This window comes from Phalacrocorax aristotelis, chromosome 1 (assembly GCF_949628215.1).
Source record: "Phalacrocorax aristotelis chromosome 1, bGulAri2.1, whole genome shotgun sequence".
NCBI classification, from domain to species: domain Eukaryota; kingdom Metazoa; phylum Chordata; class Aves; order Suliformes; family Phalacrocoracidae; genus Phalacrocorax; species Phalacrocorax aristotelis.
In genome coordinates, this window is record NC_134276.1 from 205,365,631 (window position 1) to 205,386,946 (window position 21,316).

At 37.6% G+C, this 21,316-nt stretch overlaps 1 protein-coding gene across 1 annotated transcript in view; it reads left to right on the top strand.

The window, feature by feature from the left end:
* PTPN12 (protein tyrosine phosphatase non-receptor type 12) overlaps window positions 1–21,316 on the top strand; it is an 83,067-nt gene that overhangs the window by 21,086 nt on the left and 40,665 nt on the right. The window contains exons 2-6 of the mRNA XM_075081456.1: window positions 13,267–13,375; window positions 17,035–17,111; window positions 18,079–18,174; window positions 19,207–19,245; window positions 20,037–20,108. Coding sequence (XP_074937557.1) covers window positions 13,267–13,375; window positions 17,035–17,111; window positions 18,079–18,174; window positions 19,207–19,245; window positions 20,037–20,108 — 393 coding nt within the window. The remainder of the gene's footprint in view (window positions 1–13,266; window positions 13,376–17,034; window positions 17,112–18,078; window positions 18,175–19,206; window positions 19,246–20,036; window positions 20,109–21,316) is intronic.

A 21,316-nucleotide genomic window follows, 5' to 3' on the forward strand; every position in this document is an offset into this window, starting at 1 on the left:
GGGGTGTTAAATAAAGTTTGTGTTTCAGATAGAAAAAACTTAATGAGGGTTCTCTATTGTTTACCAAACAAACTACCTACTTCTACGTTCTGGATTGTAAATATTCGGCTTTTTAAAGTGATGACAGTTGAGGGTTATTTTAAATTTATCAGCAGCTTGATTGACAAGGCACTTGCCTGAACCAGATTCGTTTTACCAGTTGACTTTAGTACCTTTTTATTTGTTGAAATAGGTCACTGTAGGACTGTACTTAGCAAATTAGCTGTCTAACAAACATAGCCTGCAGGGTACAAACATCAATGAGAGGCTACTTTAGAAACCTTTATGTGATTGAGTGTATACTTCAGATGAGGTAGACATTGCTCTGCTCTTCAAAATAGAAGAATTTCAGAAATAATTACATTATAAATGTAATAAAGGTGTCGTACACACTGTTTGGAAATTAAAGTTTGACTTGCAGCTTTGGTGCATGAAAGGCAATAAAATATATGTAAAAGCTTCATAGAACTCTCAGGGATTTAGGTTCTCAACACTAGTTTTAAAAGAGGATGTACACCATAAGATTGGTACTTGATCCTTTAGTTTGATGTAAGCTTTTTCAAGTCTTCAGAATTAAAAATTTCCTTTAAAATGTTCAGGATTTAAAAATGTTAAAGTTCAAACCATTTGAGTAAAATAGTTTTTTCATTTATGTTTTAGTAACTTTGCTGTAGTATTCTTGTCTCTGGGTGTTCCAATGAAATCGTGATACAGGGCTGCAGAAGGGGCAACTATTTCTTTTGTTAGTCACTTCTGGGTTTGCATGGCCTGAGAATATTTGTGATTAAAGTTACAATGAAACTCAAAGTGTTAATGGTATGTCAAACAATATATTTGAAGTTGTTATATTTGAGAAAACTTGCAGCCTCTTCCTTTTTTTTTTTTTTTAAAGCTTGTTGAACAAAATATGAGGAAAGAAAGAAGCATTTTCTGTATGAGTGGTAGTACTATAAGGTCATGGAAAATGCTGCGTATATGCCTACGTTACTTTTGTAGAAGAGAATTGGATACAATATTGCATGTGGAGAAGGTTTAAGGAATTTTTTAATCCAGCAGAAAAAACCTAAATGGTAGAGTTCATATTGTTCAGGCATTTAACGGTTACTTCCAACTCTTGAATGTTCAGCCATTAAAACAAAAACTTTAATGGAGAGAAATAATCTAAAATCGTACTTGTGAATAACTTATTGTCCAGATTTGTTGTTTCTGTACTAGCCATTTCTGCTTTGGTTTCATTTCAGTGGTTGCTTTATGGCACTTTCTACTGGAACTATGAGAATTTTGTTGGCCATTGCATTCCCTGTTCTCTTTCTGAAACCAGAAGTGGCAGAACCTGGAAGGTGTGTGCTTTTAAACTGGTGTGGACATATTTGTTAGGCAAAAATTGACAGATTCTACAAATATAAACAATTATGACATTAAATTCCTTTGCCTATCCATAAATATTGTGCTGTTTATTAGCCAGGGTTATTACAGTTGAAATCTTCATGCAAGTTTGTATCCTTAACAAGGCTACTTCTTTCTGGCTCTTAAAATGCTATTGAACTCTGTCATAAATGGCCTCTTTATAACTAGCACATTCCTTGGCTTCCAGACACAGCCTCAAAGAAGGGGTGAAAATAGTTGTAAGCATGTTTTCTCCAGTTAGTAGAAATGTATCTTCTATTTAATACCTTCTCTTTCCCTTTACACTCTCTTATATAGTCCCTGTGTATATATTACTGCATGGAAGTACTGTTTCAGTGCTTGTCAAAAGTTTTCTTTTTCACGTTTATGTCTGGGAAGGTTTTAGATTGCATTTTTTTTGGAGGAGGAATAGTTGTTAAAAACCTTGTGGGTGTTCTACTTGCCAATGATAAACTAACATAAACTATATTAGCAGTATCCTTATTTTGCCTGCTGAATACTGGGGGTTCTAAACTACTGAAAGTGTCTACAGATACTGTATTTCTATACAAGGTTTGAGCCTGCTTCTGAAAAAAAAAGACTTCTGGGAAAAGATAAAACAGGTTTATTTTTGTTGGAATTTCTCACCTGTCCAACATCAGCCTATTTAACAGTGAACTTATGTCATCACATAGTGATTCAACTGTATGTTAAAAGGATGTTCCATAACAGAAAGGAACAGCTCCTCTGAGTTCTAGAGATGTTTCAATAAGGCCATTTGGACCCCAAACCAGATCCCAGTTGCAATGTTTCTTGACTACACAAACAGCTGTGCTTTTTGTCCAGAGCATTTGTTAGGCTCCAGCTTTTCAGCTTGAAGTCATTCTTGGTGAACGTCTTACAGGGCAGGATCTCTGTCTCAGACAAATTGTTGAGATGTAGCTGTAAAAAATCCCTGATGCCTTTTTGGAAGGCAGGAGATAACAGCTATAGCAGAACTTCCGTTGTGGTGTGCAGATTTATTAAAAGCCTTTAAGACTACTCTCCTATGGTTTTATTATGCCAGCTTTGGTAATGGGAGACCAGCAGGTAGGAAATTCTAGTTTACTTCTATTGGAGTGAAAGCTCAGTGTTTCCTGTTTCAGCTGTGGTGCTTTTTTTCCCCACCTACTATGAACTGGGCTGAAAACAAACACTAACCTCAAGGAAATGTGTTCTAAGGCGTGGGAAAGGCGGAAGAGTGTTGCATCTTGTGAAGGAAGAAGGATAAGAACTTCAGGGATTTTTTTGTTGCTTTTCTTTTTTTAGTACTGAGCAAAAGCAAAATATATTCTCCTGGAGTTTAATGCTCCATTCCACATACTATGACATCACAAGTAAGGATGGTAAAGACTGGGGAGAATAAAGTTTTGATGGTAAGAGGTTATGAAATTCCTCAGGGAGGGTTGACATGGTTAAACAAACTACATATTCTTCAAAGACAGAGGCTTAGCTGATACATATTTAGATCCTTACACTGCGTATTTGTATTAATTGTAACCGACCTGTATTGGCTGTACTGCTCTTCCTTTGAATGCTTGTCACAGGGTGCTTTTGACTGTTTAAGGATCTTGTGGCTGTTAAGGCATGAGCACTGAATCTGAAGAGCTGTAGAGTCATAACCAATGGTGATGGGCCCAGCCCCTCTCATGTGGCCCTGAAAAAAGCATAGCTTACGTTCCTTTTAGCTGCCTGATGGAGCTGGAATAAAACCACTTGCCTTTGGGGTGTTCTTTGTGGAAAAAGTCTCAACTTGCCTTTAGGTAGTTGCTTCTAAGCTTCCATGGGCTGGTCCTGGGGATGCTGCTACTTTGGTAGCTGTTCTTACTACATCACAGCTATTTGGTTTTGATTTCCCTGAGAAATTTTAAGTCTGGTGTAAGGGAGGTAGGACAAGTATGTACTTTCATCTCTATTTTGGGTGAAGGGCATGCTCTGAAAAAGGCTTTGCCCAATTCAGATGTTGCACTGACAGTGTCTGTCACATCCAGGATGTGAAAGTTTGTTTGACTTCAGAGCTTGTCTGTCTAGATAGAGTGGGCTGTAGTGTGGTCACCTCTCCTGGATGAGTCAAAGGGTGGCTTTTGAGAGGAAGCTTACCTGGACCTATAAGGAGTTTTTGATTTAAAACACACAAACAAAACCCACTTCCAGCATCTGAATGGCAGGTTCATCCCACCTGTCTCATACTTGCTTCTGGCAAGGCTTTTCAGCAGAGCTCTGCTATGGCAGTGTTGGTGTTGCAGGTTTACTTCTGCTTGCTTCTGCAGACCAGGGTGAGAGATGAGGTGGCTACTTAAACTGTTCTCTACATCTCTTCATTTAAGGCTGAATCTCTGCTTAATATTAGTGATTCCACTTCTGGTTACTGTCTTACTGAACAGCTCAAATCATTGGGACCATAACAAGACTGAACAATCTTCCTCTTGGTTTTGGATGCCTTACAGCAAGACACTTTGGATTCAAGGTGTTCGTGCACACCCCCACTTGACTTGTGGTGGTGTTGAATTCCCACAGAGATTCCGAAGGTTGTCATGGTCTAGGGTGAGATAGTCAGTTTTGATTTGCTTACACTGTAAATGCCTGCACTGACTACATGTATAGATGGTGTCTTGGAGAATAGCTACAAGACATAACCTTTCCTCTTGTCCCCCACACATGCCTAAATGCTATTCTCTAGGATGCTGCTGAAGGTGGAAGGGTTATGTGTCTTTGTACTCCTGTTATGTGATGGTACAGTAGTTCCCTGCTACAAAGGAAATATGTATGAAGTGAAAAGTGGGCCAAGTTTGACAATTCGTTTTGCAAGTTATTTATAGCCATCATATGACAAGACCTTAAATTTCTGACTCTGACCTGAATGCAGATTCAACCTAAATGGGGCATAAATATGCATCCGTCAGTTTCCTAAAGAAATCAGTAAAACTGGTGAAATGCTGGCAGTAAAATTTTACAAGAACTGCTAATACAGTTGATACTTACAAGGTTGTGACAAAAAGGTCTGGAGGTGGGGAAATCTGTCTTTTGTTTCCTGTTTTGTTTCCTGTTTTGTATTCAGTAGATTGGCATGCATAGTTATTCTGCAAGTGTTAAGAGTTTAAAAATTTTTACATATTAGTAATTTTTTTACATAAGAAACAATCATAGTTCATTTGCCCTAAAATGAATAGTGTTTGTTGGTCTTGAAAAATTGCGGAAAATTGTATGAAGGACAGCTCAAGCCTTTAGTTACCATCCTGACTTCAAAGTTCAACTACTTGTGAAGAATCAGTCAGTGAGGAGATTGGTATAGAAGGCTTAAATATGAAGATGGCATATTTTGTGTGTTAACCAAAATTTTTTTACTGCATTCAGTAGCTGTTTTCTTCAGTAACAAGCTGCTGTATTTTTTTCAGATATGTTGATTCCATTGAAACATTTCATCAGCTAAGGTGTTTTTAAAACATTCTCTTAAAAACTATTCGCCATAGCTTTCTTCAGGAGCATCTTCCCTTTTAATTGCATAGCAAGGCAAGATGAATAAGAGCTGTATATATTCAAAGAAAGACTTAAAGTGAAAATCAAGACTAAATGTGATTTTTTTTAAAATACTTGTGCTGTCAATATGCACAGAACCACCAAAACCTAGGACTGAAGGAAGAGGAGGAAAACAGTGAATCCAGTAACTGGGAAATTATGCTTTCAAGCAGGAGGCATTCCCTGGTTATGAGTTTTGTTTCCTTGTTCATTTAAGTGCTTTGCTTCCTTATGCTGTTTGTATTGTTGGGTCTGAAAATCATCTTGTTGCAAAATATCTGAGGCATATTTCTGTTTTTAATTATCAAGAATTGTTCCTGAATTGCTTTAACACTGTTAAGAAGCCTGTTATTTGTAGTGTGTGCTAATTTTAAATGCCTTTTCTATTTTAGCATCAAGACATGCTTCCCACCCTTCAACCCAAAGCAATTTTCTAATCACATGGTTTCAGACTAACAGAAATTTTCATGTTCTTCACTTATAGCCTATAACTAATAGTCAGTGCTGTGTTGTCCTGCCTGTTTTCACTTCATGTAATGTGTTCATAGTAGTCTCTGCAATAAATTGTGTGCGCTAAGGAAACAGTGTGCTTCAGAGATAGAAAGGCATAATACCAATTCCTGCATGTGAAATGACTATACTGCAGAGCTTTCTAAAATATCTTAGAACATATGTTAGCAACTTATTAACTAAAACTTGATTTTGCTTTAGTAACTGAATATTTTGCTTTGTCTGCTTATTTACTTGCTCATCAATAGACCACAAATATATTTAGTCTTCTCCGTCCTTGTAAAACTAGCCCATTACTGACAGTAGGTATGTTGCTTAACTATTATGCTGAACATAAATTAACTGCTACTGCAATTGGTAGTACTGTTAATTTAGGCTGAGATTAATGTGCAGATACTATAAAAATAGTTTCAGAAATGAGGAAAAGACTCCTTTTGAAACAGTCAGCCCACATTTTGATAATATGCCTGTGTAAAGTTATCTTCAGTTATTAGCACTGTGGGAGACATGCCTGGTTTGAACACTTTTGTTAGGGAAAATATAGATTTAGAAAGATGAACATGGTGGTCTTACTCTGGCAGTACCTAATTCTTGAAAGCATGCTGGGGTTTTTGGTGTTTGTTCAGTATCACATGAAAACTGGGAACAGGTTAAAAAAAAACCAACAAAGTAGGATGTACTCCTTAACTGAACTGTACTGTCATTTGGCCTTCTCTGCATAAGGACCGAACAGCATTGTCTTCATTGACTGATGTTTTTATTGGATATAAATCTCCAATTAATGCAATAACCTGAATTCCCCTCTTCCCTGAGAAAATACAGAGTTAAGATGTTATAGAATACACTATGCAATCTAATACTGAAATGATGCTGTTCTCAGTTCCCTGCATAATTCTGGAGGGATTTTTCTTTCATGTGGTTCACACAAGCTTCCTGGAACACAGTGGGGTTTTTTGACCCGTCATTGTCCTGCTATGAAACATGGAAGAAAGAGCTCCCAAGGGACTGTAGTTATCAGGCTTGTCTATTAATCACTTCAGCAGAGATTCCCTTGGAGCACCTAGAGCTTGAAAGTTAGTAGGTGTTGCTAGAAGAGAATACCAAGGTAGTGAAAGTTCCTCCTTCATGTATTTCATTCCTTCTATCAGTTCAGCGTGCAATCTCCTTTCAGGGATTTATTTCAGAGAAGTAGGTTAAATCCAGGCTGCTAGGCTGTTCTTTGCAGCTAAAGGCATCTGCGAATGTTGAGATATAGCGAAGTTTTTCTTTTACAGAACCAGAACATTTTCCTTTCATTGTTTGTGCTTGGCTAGTGTTTGGGAAGGCTTTTTCCTTCCATCATGTGGGCTAGGAATTCTTAAGAGTAGTTGTTTGAAAGCTGACAAGAGTAATTGGGGAAAGATTGACATGTTCCACAACTGTATGCTGTTTTTCAAATACTCCTAAGGCAAAGTGGCAAGAGGGATACTCTCAAAAGTTAGTTGTATCTGTAATTTCATATGTATGTACTAAGTATTAGTATGATAATTTTAATTGTCCGCTTAGACTCTGGACATTATCTTGCATGTAGGTCTTTTCAGGTTTTCATGCTGTGTTTATTTGCAACAACAGATGCAAGTTATTTAATGTACGAGTGTGAACTGCAGAGGTAGTTGGGAGACTTAAGTGCAAGTATGACACCTGAAACTATATTAAACTCTGTTATTTGTGCTACTTAACAGGGGAATGAGGTAACTAGTGATTCCCAGTGTGGGACAGTTGAGTGTTGATTCAGCCCAACTGGACTTGACTTCCCCAGAAACTTTGGGCCAAGCTGCACTGTGCCTCGTTCTCCCCACGCAGCTCTTGTTCTGGCAGAGTCACTAAAGGAACCCAGCTCACTGTGTTCACTTATTCCATGCTATTGCAACCCCAACCTGCAGAGGCACCCCTGACTCAGAATAGTCCACACTCCAGCCAGGTTTGTTAGCATCAGCTTGTCTTGGTGTTTCCCAGAGCCCTTAGAGATAAAGCGGTATAGGGAACCTCCAGTAGGATTTGCAGGGACTTTATAAAACTGCTTTGGTTCCAGAAGTATTTTAGCTTAAAAGTCAGAGCCCCATTTGAGCAGTGATATATCTGAGTCTGCACTTGAGCTGTCTTTTGACAAAGGCATGTCTGGCATCTCTGTGTGCATAGTATAGGGGCAGAATCTGAAACCTGTGTGATCTGACCATAGATAACCAGAAGATGGTAATTTTGAAATTTTTTGTATGTAGTTTGGTTCACATTACTCCTTACAGGTACATTTTTCTTACTGTATAAAGTACTAGGAAATTTATTCTGCCCTAATAATGTTTATTTAAATTATTACGAAGAAAGCACAGCTGAACATAATTAAAAGAATTTTTCTTCCCCTGATGCTAGTAAGAACAATGCAATGTCAGACTTATCATAGAATCATAGAAATAGCTGTCTTATTTCATGAAATCACAGAATCCCAGGTTGGAAGGGACCTCAGGGATCATCTAGTCCAACCTTTCTGGGAAGAGCAGAGTCTAAACAAGATGGCCCAGCACCCCATCCAGACGACTCTTGAATGTGTCCAACGTGGCTGAGTCAACCACTTCCCTGGGGAGATTATTCCAATGGTTGACTGTCCTCAGTGTGAAAAACTTCCCTCTGGTGTCCAATCGGAATGTCCCCAAGAGCAACTTGTGTCCATTGCCCCTTGTCCTCTCCATGGGACTCCTTGTAAAAAGGGAGTCTCCATCATCTTTGTAGCTACCCCTTAAGTACTGGTACATGGTGATGAGATCCCCTCTGAGCCTCCTTTTGTCAAGGCTGAACAAACCCAGTTCTCCCAGCCTATCCTCGTATGGCAGGCTTCCCAGTCCTTTGATCATCTTGGTGGCCCTTCTCTGGACCCCTTCCAGCCTGTCCACATCCTTTTTGTATAGCGGGGACCAGAACTGCACACAGTACTCCAGGTGTGGCCTGACAAGCGCTGAGTAGAGTGGGCTGATGATTTCTTTCTCTCTGCTGGCGGTGCCCTTTTTGATGCAGCCCAGCACCCTGTTGGCCTTCTTGGCTGCAGCAGCACACTGTTCGCTCATGTTGAGCTTCCTGTCCACCCAGGACCCCCAGGTCCCTTTTGACAGAGCTGCTCTCCAGCCAGGTGGATCCCAGTCTGTACTGCACTCCCGGGTTATGTTTTCCCAGGTGCATGACCTTACACTTGTCCTTGTTGAACTTCATAAGGTTCTTGTTAGCCCACTGTTCCAGCCTATCCAGATCTCCATGCAGAGCAGCTCTCCCTTCTAGAGTGTCTACTTCCCCACTCAACTTGGTGTCATCAGCAAACTTCATTAGGCTACACTTGATGCCATTATCCAGATCAGTTATAAAGATATTGATTAACATTGGGCCCAATATCGATCCCTGGGGGACTCCATTTGTGACAGGTTGCCACTTGGAAAAGGAGCTATTTACCACCACCCTTTGGGTGCGGCCTGTCAGCCAGTTCCCCACCCACTGCACAGACCACTTGCCTAGGCCACAACACAGTAATTTCTCCAGGAGGAGACTGTGGGGGACTGTATCAAAGGCCTTGGAGAAGTCCAGGTAAACAATGTCCACCACCTGCCCCATGTCAGCCAGGCAAGTCACTACATAGATTTTTTGAAGTGTTTCCTACTATCTTTTATGTTTGATTTTTAAGGTAACTTTTATGGAAGCTTTTCTTTAATTTTCAGTTCTTTTAGTGAACTTTTCAGTTCTTAATGCACTGAAGCAAATTTTGCAAAACAAAATATGTTCTTAGGTGATTGGTATTATCTCTTGACTCTGCTGCCATAGCTGCCCATGTCGAGCTTCCTAAGCCTGTCACTGTTGCCACGTAGGAAGTGAACCATGGGTACTGTGGAGCATTCAAGCAGCTGACGTTTGGCACTATATGTACTGCTTCTCAGGTATGGTCAAAAAGGAGGTTCAAGAGAACATCACTGCTTTACCAACTGATGTTTTGACCACTGGAAATGTCAGATAAGGCTTAGGAGACAATTTGAGGACTTCAAATAAGTGAAACCCTGGGGAAATATTTGTCACGCTTTCTTTGAAAAGAAGCCCGGAAAGGAGTCACAAGAACTTTTGAACAAGGTTCAGGCTTTTAAAGTGAGTTCTTCAAATATCAATAGGCAGTATAAATATTTTCTTTAATCTACAGACAACATTTTGTGGTTTTAAGCAGTGTGAAGCTTTCTGAAGTGTTAAATAGATGAAATAGGGTGACTGCAAAAGTGTTTCCTGAACTGATTCGACTAAGTTCTTTAACTTGGGGAATCCTACCATATTGGGTTTGAAAAGCTGGTTTGTCTTTTTTTTTTTTGTAAAAACACAGAAGTAGATTTGTAGTGCAGGCTGCAAAACCACTGTGGAAGTTGGAAGTATGCTTCTGAAATTCAAATTGTTTCAAAGGCTCATCTCCCCACTGTCACATGTGGTAACTGTTTGTCACCATCCCACAAACCACTTCTGTCACGCAGTGAATAAGCAGAATTAAACTCAAGCTTTTCTAATGAGAATGGAACTTAAGGCCTTGTGAATGTAGTTCTTTAAGTATGATGAATCATGAATATACACTCACTTTTTCACCGTTTTGTTCTCAAAAATATATGAATGAAGAATTTTTGGGGGGGAACCAGAATAGCAGTTCCAGTGAATATGCAAGTGTCGCGGAAGCATCCACTGTTATTTGCAGAGGCACCAGGCTGGATCTCTAACATCCCTGCTGTTGGCATCAGAGTATCCTCTGGGAAGTGATTTGGCAGTTTACTGACTTAACCCAAATGAGTGCTGCTTTGTACTGTAGACAGTTGTTTATTATGAATTAGCATGAATCTGGACTGTGACGGATCTTACTGACTATCTTGTCATCAACTTACCATAGTCTGAACAAAATTCTTTCTTCTTCTGCCCTGTCACTACCCCCGTTCTGCTGTTGAGTACATTCTCTTCCTTCTGGTCACTCCAGGCTGTAACCTAGGAAGCACTGAAAGTCTCTTATCCTACAGCAGTGTGTGTATGTGCACACTGCAATAGCTTTCTGCAGAAATCTTCTGTTGCGTGAGGGGCGAAATCTTCTGCTGAGTCTGGCACTTTTCCATTCCTATGGCAGTTTGTTCAAAGCTCAGTTTTTAGAATTCTTTCCTTACCCTTTAGTCGATTCTTTCTCTTCCAAAGTGTGAAGTAGATACTAATCTATGTAGCAGATACTACTACAAGTCATAGAGAGTACTACTTAGTCTTTTTGATTGCTCTTGAGACTGTACTTACCTTCTATTACTCTCAGAACAGCTGACAAACATGCATTGAAAGCATGGATCCTAAAGTATTTTAGGAACAGATGTGTGTTTAAATACAGGTTGATTTTATTTCCAGTCTTTGCCTTGGAGCTGCACTATGCTAATCCTACTTTCTCATCTGTTTAGCAGACTGTACAGCTATTGAATGATGCAGGGGAGATGGCTCTGCTGAATTCTTACAGCATCACTTTCTAGAAAATGAAAGTTGGTACTAGTCACTCCAGCCTTTTTGGCTTTTGATAGTTCCAAGTTGTACCCATGAAAGTGTTTTTTCTTGCATGCCTTTAAAATGGGCTAAAGCCAAAAGGATCACCTTCCTAGTGTGCTTTTTTGATACCTAACGTTTTTCCTGTATCACTTCCTCAAGTAACTTCTGGTTCTAGTCATGGTTTTTAGAGTTCTTTTTTTTCTCTAAACTTCTTTCTGTTACTTTTTCTAAGCAGATTCATGGCATTTGTCCTATAAAAATCAGTAAGATGGGGGGAAAAAACCAAACCCAAAACTCAAAACCAGGCTAAGATGTGGAAAAATAGACAAAACCATATTAGTAGCTGTGCTTGCAAAGTATAATTGTTTCTCTTTGCTTTTTTTTTCTTTTCTGAATTGGAGGCTTATAGCCTATTTCAAGCTATTTCTCAGTCCTGCAATTCTGAGCTGATATAGCTAAATTATGTGTGTTTATTTTGCTACTTCCAGACTCCTGGTTATGTCCAGTCTTAGCACAGGCAGTATGTTTTATTTTGGCATGGGAAAGGGCAGTGGTGACATAGGACAATGTCTCCCATGTGCAGTGGTATTCTTCATGTCTGTACTGTGTTAAAACCAGGTTTCTCTGCCTGCTGTATGTACAGGTTATGTTGCAAATTTGCTTAGTGTTGTGAAGATGCATGGAAGCTTCCTGTAACTCTTTGCATGTCTTTTCAAGAATTGAAGCTTCCTGTTCTTCATTGTAGCAATGTTTTCAGATAATATATTTAGCACTTCAATCACTATGTGGTCAGAGACTTACTGTCCCATCTCCAAATATTTACTGGTTTTTGTCTTTGACTAACATTGCAAGGTTTTAAAGAGCAATGCACTTTAAGGAAAAAAAACAAACCTGCATGCTAGTTCTGTTTCTCTTTTTAGTGTTCAGTGATTTAAGCTGTGATAAGGTTCTCTGAGAAGAGGGGAGGAAAAAAAAAGTGTGAAAACTGGTACTACTTGTTTTGCCTTTTTTTAATTTTACCTTGCCATTGTTTTTCCTCTGTAAATGCCACTTCTGTGGATTATTGGATGCATATTCTTCAAATAAATTAAGGCAAATTTTTATCCACATTTGCATATAAAATTTGCTGGTTCTTTACTATATCCAGGCAAATTTTATAGAAGTGTTTTTCTGTATGTAGCAGAAATACTATATTTTGTGTGTGTTTTTCTTTTCCTCTTGATCATCTTATATGCCATTGCCATGTCAGTGGCAATAGAACGTCTGGTTTTGCACCACCTAGCTTTAGCTTGAGATGAGAGTTAACTGAGTTCTTCAGGTTCTTTTTTTAGATTTGGATGTCTACACAGTTTAAAATAACAAGCACTGCTGACTCCTCTTGTATTTTTTTTTTTTCCCCAAAGAGAATTTACACTCTTTTCTTCCCCCTCAGTTTTACGGTAGCGAAGGCCTAATCTGTGTGGGATGACAGAAGCCATATTACTCTTGTTATTTCCTAGGTTGCTGGAAGGCATAAGATGGATTTCGTTATTAGAGGGTTTGACTGTTTGAAATTTCTAGGGTTTGAAATAGGTGGAGGGGAAAAAACGTCATATTGTGAATACAGCAGACCTCCTGTCACTCATCTTAATTGCTAATACCTTGTACCTGAGAGGCAGGGACCTTCTTTCCTTGGGTGTGCTTGAAACTCAACAGGAGTTGGGTGATATGAGTTGATGCTTGTTAAAAGTGAGATTTTGCTTTCTGTTCAGTCAGCAGTGTGTCGGAAGCCATGTGTTTCAGAGCAAAGTACCAGCTGCTAACAGCTGGTCCTGAGCCAGCCTTCTCTGTGTTCTTCCTCCAGGTATTCTGAGCAACAACAGATTTTTCTGTTTCTCACAGCTATTCTTAATGCAGTTGTTACCCCCTAACGGAGCAGTGTTATTTCCTAAATAAAAATATAGCTGTATTCCGTGCTGCTGCTGCAGTAGCTTTTCCCAGGTTCCATGTCTCATGATGTATACAGCTGGTTTCAACTTGGTTGTAAACTGCTGATGAGCCAAAAGTACTGGATAATCAGATTTTTAAACTTCATATAAAAACTTCATAAAGTCTATGTATAAATTAGTGTTGTAAAAGGAGAGAAGAGATATTTTTGAGTGATCTTCTTATACTTCATCAATTAAGCTAATACCTACTGATTGTTATCTTGAGACTTGAAAATATAACACAAATGTTTCATTTCAGAGGTTAAGAAGATTATCAACAAAATACAGAACAGAGAAGATCTACCCAACAGCCACTGGAGAAAAAGAAGAAAATGTTAAAAAGAATAGATACAAGGATATATTGCCATGTAAGTCTGATTTACATGTTAATAGAAGACAAAGACAGGTTCTTGTTATTCTTAATGTATTTTGAATTTTACTATTTAGCTATTAGTGCAAGACAAAATTGGAGATAATTTACTGAAAGATAACTTTCATAAAATTTTTATTATTAACTTGGAAGGCATAGTAATGTTCACTTCCTTTGCACTTACTATTTTATTAGGAGAGTTATGACCTAAAGATAAAATGTGTGCTAAGTCCCAGGCCCTATCAAACTGACATTTTTACTTTAGCTTCAATAGTTTAGAACTTTACTAGGTGCTTAACTGTTCGGGTTTTTTTTTTTTTCCTTAGGAGCATGTATTTCATGGTAGAAAATAACAAACGTCAGCATAAATTCTAAATGAAATTTAAGGAGCCTTAAGGAACTTGGCTTTGTGGTTTGAAGTAATATAGATCTTCTCTGCTTGTTTGTATCCTACAGTGTCAGAGAACTTTGAGTGCTGCATTATCTTTTGGTTTGTATTTTGCTAAAGCCCAAATGAAATTCTGCTTAATGTGTGAACACAGATGAGTCAGAACAGAATTTAAATTTTAAAACCACCAATGTGTGGATATAACAGATCAGTGATTGCTTATGACAAGATTTCCTGTTACAGGCTCACTTCGAATAGCTCATGAGGCCATGTATTTCAGCAGCTTTTACTGTGCTTCTCAATATGAACAGCTGACAGATTAAAGGATGGTTGTCTGACAAATGCCAATTTTCATATCCCAGAAGATTAGCAACAGATACGTTTAATTCTGCTTAGCTTTCTTAGAAGTGTTTAGGAGGTTTGAAAGCAATTTGAAGTTGAAAATGGTCTTAGGCATCGTTAGTTTTCATTTTTAAAATGTGTTCTAGTAATAAACTTCAGGGAATTACTGTGTGCTCTGTTTTTTCCAGTGCTAGAATTCTTACTGTTTATCAGTGCTTGGAGCTACACTTCCAGTAGTAGACTTTGCCCTAAAGCCATAGGCCCTAGATTGTTTAACAGGGTGGGCATAGTGCTTGCTGCCACAAGAAAGGACAGGCACATGTATTCAAATTTTACTGGAGGATATATGTGTAACGTACATTGTGTGTGGTACCAAGCTCAGCTGCAGCAAAGTAGTTAAATATCATTGGGGTTTTTGTGTTTGTTTTGGTTTTTTTAGTTGGGAGGAAATGTTTAATGGATGGAGTGAGAAAGAGTGGGGAAGCTGTTGTTATCGTCTTACTATTAAGAGGAGTTATACCCTTTTTCTATGCTGGCATTTTGGTAGATCACGAACAATATAACAAAATCTTGGTAGCACCTAGGCTGAGTTGATGAAACATTTAAAAGCTAGTACAGTGGTGAATCACTGCAACTAGAGTGGTAGATGTCTCTTTCTTTCATTTACGTTAAAAAAATCCCTGAGTCACTGGGATCTGAAGGGGTACACAGATCACAGTGGGGAAAATGAACAAAACTCAAAGCTGACATTGAGGAAGATTTAAAGGTATGTTTTCATTTAAAGCGAGAATATCTTCAAATATCCAAAGGTTCCAGCAATAAAGTGATGGGAGACCAGCTTGGCAGAAATGAAAGCCAGGAGATGTCTTGGAGGAGGAAGGGGAATGATACCTTTATAAATCCAGAAAAGATCTTAGAAATATAACTTAATTGGAGATCCATGCTCTATTTATCGGAAATTGCTACTGCTACCAGAGAGATCAGTACCTTAATAGTAATTTAGTACTGGCTTCAGAGTAAAAGCGTGTGTGTTGATGTTACAGTTTACGAAGTCATCCTAAATGATAGTTAAATGAAACATGGTGTTCACTGGTTACCCGAAGACACCAACTAGTAATTGTGAACTGAGCCTTTAAGCTATGCATAAATATCCAAGCACTTGCTCTTCTGAACCTGGAACCTGCCATGGAATTTTTCTTGGAGAATTCTGTTCCAGACCTAAAACCCTGAAAGAGCTGACCTGTGGCAGATACAGGCAGACTAGAAATGTCATTTGAAAACTGCTCTAGAATTTTGAATCTACTGTGCTGGGAAGATAGGAGCCCTCATTAGCCTACCACTTAAGTCTGATCTGCCATTTAAAAGTACTTTTTAGTATTAAGCCTGAGACGACATTGCATGCTTATGAAACTTTTTTGCTTTTAAATTATGAGTATGTAATATGTTATAAGGGTTTCTCTAGGCCTTTATGTGAGAGTGTGTTGTCTTTAGATCTGTGATCTAAATGTCTTGTAATCTACGCTTGTGCTTTTTTAGGAAGCATTACATGGGAACACAAACATCTTTTGCATGTTATCAGGACACTGGCAGAATATTTCACAATCCTGGAAGCAAGCATCTTGGAAGCTTTTTGGAAGAGCTTTCTGTATAGAAATAACTCTTAGCATGTGCTTCTTGTGTTCTCTCTTTTATTACCAATCGTGTTTTGACCAAAAGAAAAAAAACACAAAAGAACCCCACAAAACAACAACAAAACCAAAAACAAAACAAAAAAACCCAACATCCACCCAACCATATTTCCTCTTTTTACATAGTTTCATTTTTTTGTTTTTTCTTGAACTTAGCTCTAATAAGTTTTAGCAGCTGTTCTGTGGTTGAGGAATTGACCCTGGGAGCAGAAAGTAACAGAAATTGCTTGATCAGATGCTGTTTGTGCAGATACATCTGTTCCCCAGTTCAAAGATTTTTTTTTTTTAATTTGGATTTCCATTTATTGCAACACTAAATAAAATAAAATATCCTATATTGTAGAGACGGTTTGAATGATTTTTACATGCTAGGTAAAAAGCATTGGTATTAACAAGAGCTGGAAGGACTGGAGAACCTGCCAACAACCTACCATCCTTCCTAGTAATAATCACCAAGTTGTTAAAGATGCACTTGGTATTTTTTTTTTACGCCAAAAAGAATTCCAAGATGTTTAGTGTATTCTGTTGACAAATAGTAAAGGCTGTTTTTAAGACTGCTGAGGATTTTGGTCTCCAACATCTGTTGTTTTTATAAGAAGCTTTCTCAGAGACAGTAATAATTGAGGCAGAAACTTGAAATGTCAAAACCCCCAAAATGAAGGAATCTGCTGCTTCTAGTTTAGAGGTGCCCCAGCAAAGTGCTTAGCCCAGGGTTTGGGGAGGGAGGTCAATCTGCCTGAGCAATAAACCCCACTGCATGTTTCATGTTGTGATACTTGATGGACTTCTCCTTGGCAGGGAGTTTTAAGACCTGCCAGCTGCTTCAACTATGCACTGGTGTTTTATTCTTTCTGCTTTCTATAAATGGACCCAATAAATGTGCCTTTAACTCTGGCCATAATGATCTGTGTTAATCTTGTGTAACTATAATTTTGATTACTTCTGATCAATTGAATTTTGCCTCTTTAATGAATTGCTCTTGGAATTCCAGTAGTTGGTACTCTCTAAACTTGAGCATCAGAAACACATAGCAGTAGAAGCTACTCTGCTTATCTCTACCTGAGTTGGTCTACCATAAATTGAATTGACTGATTTTCTTGTGAGACTTATTTTTGGGAAACATTACTTAATGATCAATTTCTTCTATACATATTATAGGTACTATCTATATATTGTATTTACTGTTACATATTGATTTGTGTGTTGTAATTATTGTTTAAACAAAAATTTTTCTTTTAGTTGATCATAGCCGAGTTAAACTGACGTTAAAAACTCCTCCACAAGATTCAGACTACATCAATGCAAACTTTATTAAGGTATGTATTACTATTGTAAAAGTTCTTATAAAATTCTTCAGTTTTTATTTCATGTCAGTGCAGTTTTAATATTCTAGTCTAAGACAAGAATTTAAAGCTGTGAGGGAAGATTCTGAAGTTTTAATATTACTCTAAGTGTAAGTATAATATAAAATACTTCATTTTTAAGTGGCAGGCAGCCAAATTGGAACTTTATACCATAGGAAAATTCAGATATGATTTTTTCAACAGTACCAACTCTTAAAAATACCAGATTTTGAGAAGCTGTTTTTAGGGATAAGAAATGAGGCATTTGCAAACTGTGTATGTTAATATGCACTTCTTGCTATTCATGGTAGAAGTATGCAATGGAGTTACATCTAACGATCTTAGGGAAGCCAGAATGTGGCTAAAAACCTGGGACACTTCTGTTTCAAAGTGTGACTATCTTGGGTTTTCCTTGTAGCCTTAATCTGACCTTGCTTCTACACAGTAATGTTTATTCAGAAACAGATGTTCCTATAAATCTCACTTCTTGAATGTTTAGCTTGAAAATCTGAATGTAAATGTCTTCAAGCTTTATATAAAACAAATTTTAAAACTTTGGGTCTTTGAAATGTGGTATTACGGGGGGGGGATTTAAATTTGTTCAATGGGATGCTTTTTGGCAGAAAGACTTTCAATTTTTCATCATTAGATGTTTGAGTAATAAAGAAAATGCAGACTTAAAGGGAATCTTCAGAATCTGAACATGTTAATATTGTCTGTTACAGTCTCTGGCAGCACAGTGGCTGTTATAATCTTGGGCCCCCTTGAAGTCACTGGCAAAATTTATTGATAATGTAAATGGGACTCATTTCCTGTTCACCCTTCCTGTTGGATCAAAAGAATATATTATAATTCTATGTGATTATAACCAAAAGCCTTTTTTATTCAGTGCAGGTAAACTTTCTTTGTAAACACTAATAGTTCCTTTGTGTGATCATAGGGAGTGCATGGGCCGAAAGCGTATGTTGCTACCCAGGGACCATTAGCAAATACAGTAATAGACTTCTGGAGGATGATATGGGAATACAATGTTGCCGTAAGTACCTGCGTAAAAACCAAAATTGGGTATTATCTTATTTCATGGCACAGGGACTGTGCATCTTTTGCCTGAGCTGGCTATTATTATTAACAATGTTGACAGTGATTTAGTCCATTTACTTTTCAGATCTTGTTTTTGTAGTTTAAATGGCATTCAATATATCATTATTTATTCAATTTAATAATGTAAATGCAAAGTAATAATTTTATTCAATGAATATGAAATCAAGCACATTAATGAATAGGTTGGTGCTTTGGTACATCTGTCCTGTAGGAGACCTTACAACTCTGACTTCCTGGGGACTGACAAAATCAGGTGCAGAAACAGCATGTAAAACAAAGAAATGAAAGCCTACCTTTCTATTTTGCTAATTTTGAGTTACTTTTTGGTTTATATATTCTACATATGTTTAAACAGCTACTGTCAGGAGTTAACTTTTAAGTACGTTTAAAATTGGATATGTTCAACAAATTATTTCTGAAAATATTTTTTTGCTTGATTGGACACTTAAATCATGGTTACTGACTGTAACAAATAGTTTATCTGTTGGTGCATTTTTATTGTGCTATTCACATTGATGCATCTGAAATAGCTTCACCTGAGAAATCTGATTCTTGTTTTTTTAAGTAGGTTTTTGCACCTCTTTTAAGCAGTCTGTGTCATTTTAAGCAAATATAGCTATGTTTCTTCCAGTTGGCGAATGGTTCTGTATTTTTATGATTAAGTTGAGACTTTACAGTCAGGCTGGATAAGTAAGGTATTTTTGTAGGATTACAGCAAATTCAAATTAAGTAGCCTTCAAATATTGTATAAGTGTTGTAAATTATTTTGTGCCAGACAAAACTTGAGTACTATTTTAGAATTAAAAGAGCATGCATCCGCAGGTAGGAAAATAGTATTAATTAGTCTCTTCAGTAGTAACCAATTAATGAGTATCAGTATCTGCCCAGATAGAAGGAAGCAGTAAAGTGTGGGTGAATTTGCTTCAAGCAATTTCAGGTAAATTGGAGCATCTTTTTTTCTTTTCAGATAATTGTAATGGCCTGTCGAGAATTTGAAATGGGAAGGGTATGTATACTAAATACAAAACTAAATAAGCATTGCCCATGCAGGGTGATATGCTAATATCTGTGAAGTTTCATATGCCAAATCCATAACTATAAAAATAATCTGCCAGATTGGATGAGAATGCCTATATTTATATCTGCATGCATAGGAAATAATGACTGTGACTGCCTTTTCTTTGCTCCATTTATAGTGTTGTTATTTAGGAGTCATTTCAGTGGAATATAGATGTTTGTATACAGAACTGTAGCAATGGTCTGTTTTCTAGTCATGCCACTATGGGGAAAAAAATCTTGCTCTTCGTGGGATGTAGGCCAACTATCAAAATCATGAGTCCTTCAGAATTTCTTGTCAATTGATACAGCTGCAGAAACAATCTCTTTTAAATCTTTGCTATGTTCTTACGACCTGAGAGAGAGAAAAAAACAGGTGGTCCAGAATTGTGAACTCCCAACTTTAACAAAAACTAAATTAGCTGTCATTGGTTCTCTCTGTATGATGCACGCTTGCAGATATGTAGGCAGTCATGAAGTTCATGAATTTACAAAGTGTCTTTTGGCTGTATTTATTGGCCATCTGGGTTTTTTGTTTTGTTTTCTTTTGGTATCCAAAAGAAAGACATTTTAATATCTTAAAAGAAGTCCAGCAAGGCACCAGTAGACTGATGTTAAGCAAAAGCACCGAATAAGGGAGAGAGCAAGGCATTTGAGATTATAATTTTGTCTGCTCTACTTCTGTTAATTATCCTTTTCAGCACTACACGTGAATTAAATTAGGATTTTTTGCTTTAACAGAAAAAATGTGAACGCTACTGGCCTCTGTATGGAGAAGCAGCTGTAACTTTTGGACCATTTCGTGTTTCTTGTGTAAGTACAAAACTCTATAAATTAATTTTAAAGGATATAATGCTTTTGTAACTTCAAATTGTTTGCTCAACAGTTATTTTTACCACAAAACAAATACTTTTTAAACTGTTTGGCACCAAATTTTACAAAAAGACTCTCAAAGGAATGCAATGGAAAACAATGTGTGTATCTGAGCTGTGTGACTTTTTGAATCCTCCGTGATTTTTTTTTCCGAAAGAGGGGAAGTTCCTTGGTCTTGTATCCTTTTATGTATAATTTCTTTAGCTTTAAATGTTGCAGTTTTGGATGTCTGTGCCATGCTCTAGAAAGCATGCAGTTGTTTCTCTCAGTTATGACTTGTGTGTTCTGGAGGTTCATAAGAAATGAAAGTAATATTGGAATAGGTTATTTTCTCTAAGTTATGTAAAGTTAATTAGCATGAATAAAGAAAATGGAGACTAAACTCCTAACTTTTTTTAAACTTGTTTCTGTTGGTAACAGGTACAGGTTTGTTTGAAAATACTTCCTTTGCTTCTATTATTGCTTTTAAAATCAAAACAAAAATGAGTAGCAGATCACTGTGAGGTAGGAATCTTTTCCTGGAGAATTTCCGGCGGGTAACTGTCAAGTGAGCTATGATTCCAGAAAGATGCAGGAAACCTGGATGTTTCTATTACATGTTGTGTCAGTGTTATCAGGAGCTCCAATCTCTAAGAATCACTACTACAGCCTCTTCCAGTTTTGCTACTTGCTCATAAAATGGTAATGTAAGGATTTCAGGCAGATTAATAGGCAGAATCACAGGCTGGAAGGGACCTCAGGGATCATCTAGTCCAACCTTTCTAGGAATAGCACAGTCTAGACAAGATGGCCCAGCACCCTGTTCAGACGACTCTTGAAGGTGCCCAACATGGCTGAGTTAACCACTTCCCTGGGGAGATTAGATTCTGTGATTTAAACATTACTTTAATCACAGATGGAAACCAGTAAATGTATTGTTCCAAGTCATTGTGAGTCCTTTAAGACAACTAGAAAAAGATACCTCAAGGGTTTCTTTTCATCAATATAATCTAAAAAAAGAAGTTCAGAAAAACCTGTGGTGCAATAAGCTGTCAAAATTCTGAACAGAAAGTCAGCATGGCTCCTGGCCTGGGCCTAATTCTGGTGTCCCCTACGATTTGAAGTAGTCCAGGTCTGCACCGCAGTCCACACAGATGCACCTTTGCACC